We start from the raw sequence: 5,811 nt of genomic DNA, 5'->3' as shown, positions 1-5,811 counted from the left end.
GAACCACCGGGTGGCGGGGGCCCAGGAAAGATTGAGGGGGCGGAGGCTCTGCGACGGCCCGCCCCGGGTACGCCTCCTTCCCTCCAGCCGCCGAGAGGGAGGAGGAGTCATGGCAACAGGTGCCTGAAAGACTGCCTCAGCAAGCCAACCCCCGCCCTAGCGGCAGCACGCCTGCGCAAGCGGAGCGACCCACAGTGATTGGCCCGCCCTGCGGCGCGGGCGGGGTCCAGCGCGAACCTCCAATTTCTCCTTCCTGCCCTCGAGGCCATGTTGGAGAAGGGAAAGTGAAGCTGCACAGGTTCTAATCCCCTTTCGCTTTAAGATAGCCCGTAGCTAAAATGGGCATTTTGGGCCTTCAGTGCCCCAACTAAAGATGACGCTGCACAACGCTCTTGCTTCCTTTGGAATGAGAGTCGTGACTGAGAGACTTCATATCTCAGCTTCTCTATTTCTCATTTGCCCATACAGAATCAAGGATTTAGCTACAATGTCCCGAACCCACTTTTCTCGGGTGAGGGCAACCTGAGCGTACAAGGGCCTCAGTCCCGGGGCGTGGGGGGGGGGGGTGTCATCTCGCGAGAAAGGCTTGGAAGGGAGGGCGTCGAGAACGAGGAGAGGGAGGAGTCGCGGCCGCCTCCGCCTCCGCCTCCTCCTCCTGTTGGAGGGGGGCCGAGGGAGGGGACTGTTGCTGATCTCTGGATGTTCGGGGTAGTCTGAGAAGGAGAGTATGAGGCGAGCTCCGGCCCGGGTGCGGCCGGGCTTCGGGGGCGAGGGCTCTGCCGCCGCCATCTAACTCGCTACTCCCGCGAGGCCCGGCGCGCGGATGGTGCCGGTGCGGCTCGGGTGTTGATCCGCGTGTCCCCTCCCCCTTCTCCCCTCCCCCACGCGGTGGTCTCCCCTCCTACCCCGGCCCGGCAGAGCCATGTCTCGGGGTGGCTCCTGCCCACACCTGTTGTGGGACGTGAGGAAAAGGTCCCTCGGGCTGGAGGACCCGTCCCGGCTGCGGAGCCGCTACCTGGGTGAGCGGGGGCCCCGGGGGCGGAGGCGCTGAGGTCGCCGCCCAGAGGTGGGGGAGGGGGCCGCGCCGCGGGGGCTGTTGGAGGTGGGACAGCGCCTCGGCAGGGACGCCCCGGAGACTCTGGGGTGCTGGGTGGACGTTGGCCGACGGACCCCGTGCCGGTGTCTTCCCACGGCCAAGCCCCCCTTGCATGCTGCCAGCCGCCGCCCTTGCTGGGTTTTCCTCGGGGGGCCGGATGGGCGGCAGACGCTACTGGCCAGGAAAGGTGTTGGGGGCGCGTGTGGAGTGGGATTCGGGAGAAGACTCGCCGAACCTCCCGGAGCTGCTTCGTTTCGAGCCAAAGTTGGCGCTTGTGCTCTTCTCCAACGCTCTCCCCGCTCCGCCGAAGGACTAAGTTTTTGTTGACAGCCCCCCCCCCCCGCCCCCTGCTTCAGTCTCCGGAGGGCTTGGGTGTCGGGTGCGACGCGATGACCACCTTCAGGGACTTCACGCTCCAGACGGACTCCGCGTAAACTGTTCTGAGGCTCCCAGCCAAAACCTAAAAGTGATAGCTGAGCTCTCCCCACCCCCGCGCGCCTTCCCGGTTCCACTGCGCTGTTCAGTTCGTTTTGACCGCTTTAAGGAGGTGTAGGGTTTCACGTTCCTATTCCCACCCCTGTAAAACACACTTGGCATTTACTGTTTCTTAGTTAAGCTTTCTAAAAACAACCTTCAATACTTGAGGGAACAGTATTCCACTTTTTTTTTTTTTTCGTTTTGGATAAGGTGATTGTGTGAGGATTCTGGGTCAAGCTAAAAAAGTCCAGTATCTTCAAAGTGGACGTATTTAGTAAGCGTCTTTTTTGTTTCTTCCTCTGCAGTCTTTTCAGCACATTTTATTTTTTTTTATTTGAAGGTAAGACGTCATTTAAAACTTTTTTTTCTTTCTAGTTTTGTCACTTTTTGCTAGGTAAGTATTGTTGATGGCATTTGGTTTTGCCTTCAAGTCGATAAAAGAAAATGAAATCTCCTTACACCTAACGGTTCTGGTTTGTAAGTTATTTGGGAGAACTGAGCAAGCATTTTTTTTTCTTATTGTTTTTTAGTGTCTCAAGTGACATATGAATTGTATTCATATTCTCGTTGTACAGACTTAATAAAAATGAAGCAGAAATCCCTCCGATTCCCTCCCATTCCAGTTTCTCACACACACTCTTAGAGGTAACACTGTTATCTGTTCCCTGAATATTTCTCCAGACCTTTTTCTTTGCGTTTTTACAAGCTCATATATACATATAGAAATGCTATAGTTTTGTGTGTCTGTGTGTGTGTGTGTGTGTGTATGTGTGCATATGTGGTGTCCTATTGTAAACATTGTTTTGCAGCTTGGTTTTTCTACATTAGGTCTTGGAGATCTTTTCAGCCAGTAAAAGTAGACCTGTTCAGTCTTTTAAACTATTGCATAGTATTTAACTGTATGAAGCACTGTAGTCGACTCAAATCTTTCCCTCTGTAAATGCACCTTGGCTGTTACTGAAGCATTGCAGTGAACATCCTTATACATGCTTGTGCATTTGTTCTAGGATAAACACCTAGAGTGGTAATTAATTGTTTTAAAATTAAACATCAGTAGAAAGTGATTTTTTAAACCGTTAACCTAAAAAGATGTGCAATATGTCTTTTAATATTTGTTGAAAAATAACAATTTTAGCTTGATGAAACCAACTTTAATACTGTGTTCTACAGGAGTAAATTTGTTTGGTCCTGTATTAGTTGGACTGTGTAAGTACTGATTTATATAGGTTTAAATATTAATTTTTTTTCTGATTCATTTAGTTCAGCTATATCTATGATAGTTAAAATATGAAACTACACATTTCCTTTTTTCCCTTCCTCCTTTAACTCCCTAATGCGAGTGGAGTTTACATTGGGTAAAGGGAAATTGAAGAGCAAGAGTCCATTGACTTCAGTAGAAAGTCTGAATTACAGGTTTTCAAAACACACCGGTAGTTTATGATCTTAAATAATGCTTTAAATGTGTTAATAATATATACTTTATAATTAGCATATTCTTGAAACGGCATCCTTTAAAAGTGGTTTTCTAAATATTTGAAAATAGCTTGTGAAGTAATTTCTTGGCCTTAGTAGACCTTCTTTACACCATTACTTTATCTAACTCTTCCACACCCCTGTGCTAATCTTGGCTTAGCATTCAGGAAATAGTAAATTCCACTTTAGTAGTGCCTGAATTAATGAGTTTTTAAAAAATAATATTTTAAAGTACTTCTCCAAAGCTTTTTAAAAAGCCCAAGTTCAAGAGTTTTAGAAAGATTCCTTTTTTGAGACTTGAAACATTTTGATTGTTTATAGTATTGTAGGTTATTTTTCCAATTTATTTCCATTATTTGTATTTTTAATAATGAATTACTGCTAAGTAAATAATTCACAGAATTGACAGATTTTTCTTGTAACATTTACATTTCAAATTATTTCACTATAGCGTGTCTTACTGATAGTAGTATTCAAGCTTTTTAGGTGATTTTAAATTTGATTAATTACTACTTTTCCTCCTATCAAAACTGGAGTTCATAAAACATCTTTTTATATTGTGGGAATGAAGATAAATAATTTGTTGTATGTTATTTTTTTTTAAATTTTTATTTGAGAGAAAGTGTGTGAGTGAGCATGAGCACAGGTGAAGGGGGGGCAGAAGGAGAAGCAGACTCCCTGCTGAGCAGGGAGCCCGATATGGGGCTCCATCCCAGGACCTGGGATCATGACCTGAGCCTAAGGCAGCTGCTTAACCAACTGAGCCACCCAGGCACTCCTGTCATACGTTATTTAGAAGAAAAAGATGTTTACTTACAACCTCCAAATTCACAAGATGCACCTGAACCAACAGACTGTTGTTTGGTTTACCATGGATTCAGAGGCTAGGCCAGCTATTGTAATCTTTATGTGCCTGATCTAAATTTCAGTGTAGTATTTATCTTTTTAAAGAGTAATTATCAAAGTCCAGAGTCAGAAACACCTGTAGATTTAAATGTTTCAGTTTCTTAAGATATTGTATATCTCTAGAGTAGTGCTTTTGGAATTGAGTGATTATTATAGTAACTTATTGGTCACATATTATTTATATACACACACAGGCACACAACTTTATAAAGATAAACATTGCTTGTAAAAGACACTGGTTTCTGTACATTTCCTCTTTCTAGTCATATTCCTCTCATTTTAAAGACTTGGCCACAACCTGAATTTATACTTTCTAACCCTTCTATATTAAAAGACAGTAACTGGCAAGAGTAAAGGAACTTTTCTAGGGAGTTGTTTGCCATAATGTATAGTATAATATAAAATGCTTAAGCTATGATTAGACAGTGTCCTGGTCAGCTTGGGCTGCTGTGACAAAATAGCATAAACTGGGTAGCTTATAAACAATAGAAATTTACTTCTCACAGTTGTAGAGGCTGGAAGGCTGAGAGTAGGATGCTCACATCAGGATCTTGGTCTTACGAGGAAGGCCTGCTTCCTGGTGCTCTCCGTGGTCTCTTTTATAAGGGCACTAATCCTAACCTAATCATCTCTCAAAGATCCCACCTCCTAATACTATCACCTTGGGGATTGGGATTTCAACATAGGAATTTTTGAAGGGACACAACCATTCATACTATAGCAGGCAGCCAATGATACCTTTATACTGGAGTTAGGAAGTCTATGTCATTTGAATATCATTGGAGTCAGTATGTATTGAAATGGATAATTTTGCATTGGATTTTTTTTTTTTTAAGATTTTATTTATTTTAGAGAGGGAGAGAGTATGCACAGGGGGAGGGGAAGAGAGAGGGAGAGAGAATCTCAAGCAGACTCCATGCTCAGCACAGAGCCCAATGCAGGGCTCGGTCCCACGACCCTGAGATCATGACCTGAGCCAAAATCAAGAGTTGTATGCTTAACCGGCTGAGCCACCCTGGCGTCCCTGCATTTAGATTATTCTTTAGCATATCCTGAATACATGTACATTACGTAGTTCTTCATAATGTGTTGCCAAGTTACAGTATATTATATGAGAGCCCGTAAATTCTGATTTATGCTTCCTTGTTAGCTACTGGGAAAAAGTTCGTGGAATATTTGTATTTTGTTTCTTTAGTCTTGAAATCTGAGTGAAAGTTGAAAGATGTCTGATTTTAGGGGCGCCTGGGTGGCACAGCGGTTGAGCGTCTGCCTTCGGCTTGGGGCGTGATCCCGGCATTATGGGATCGAGACCCACGTCAGGCTCTTCCGCTGTGAGCCTGCTTCTTCCTCTCCCACTCCCTCTGCTTGTGTTCCCTCTCTCGCTGGCTGTCTCTCTCTCTGTCGAATAAATAAATAAAATCTTTAAAAAAAAAAATTCTTATTTCTTTGGGTAATACGTGCTGGGGATTGCTGAGTTGTATAAGTGTGTTTAACTTTAAAAGAAATTGCTAGACTGTTTTCAAAATAGTTGTACCATACTGCATTCCCACCATACTTGGCATTATGAGTCTTCCTACTTTTAGCCTAAGTATGTAGGTATAATAATATCGTTATCATTTTAATTTGCATTTGATTTATTCCTGATGATTAATGATGTTGAATATCTTTTCATGGCTTATTTGCCATCTGTACTTCGGTTAAATGTTCAGATTTCCCTACTTAGTATTGTAAGAATTCTTTATATATTCTTGATACAAGTCCTTAATCAGATACATTCTTTGCAAATATTTTTCTCCTAGTTGGTCTTTTCTTTTTCTTAACAGCATCTTTTATAGTTCATGTTATGTGTCCTATTTAGG

At 43.9% G+C, this 5,811-nt stretch overlaps 1 protein-coding gene across 7 annotated transcripts in view; it reads left to right on the top strand.

Annotated features, from left to right (window-relative positions):
* The first annotated feature begins 662 nt into the window (after positions 1-662).
* DCAF6 (DDB1 and CUL4 associated factor 6) overlaps positions 663-5,811 on the top strand; it is a 132,831-nt gene continuing 127,682 nt past the window's right edge. For 4 of the 7 annotated variants that reach the window (XM_087859076.1, XM_045797447.2, XM_045797445.2 and 1 more), the window contains exon 1: positions 663-1,019. In XM_087859076.1, coding sequence (XP_087715202.1) covers positions 923-1,019 — 97 coding nt within the window. In that variant the 5' untranslated portion in view covers positions 663-922. The remainder of the gene's footprint in view (positions 1,020-5,811) is intronic. The other 3 variants (XM_045797449.2, XM_045797446.2, XM_045797444.2) reach the window with 1 other exon arrangement.

This window comes from Ursus americanus, chromosome 2 (genome assembly GCF_024610735.1).
Source record: "Ursus americanus isolate L20-20 chromosome 2, mUrsAme1.1.p, whole genome shotgun sequence".
Classification (NCBI taxonomy): Eukaryota; Metazoa; Chordata; class Mammalia; order Carnivora; family Ursidae; genus Ursus; species Ursus americanus.
Note: the sequence above shows the minus strand (reverse complement) of the source record. Positions and strands in the feature narration are given on the sequence as shown.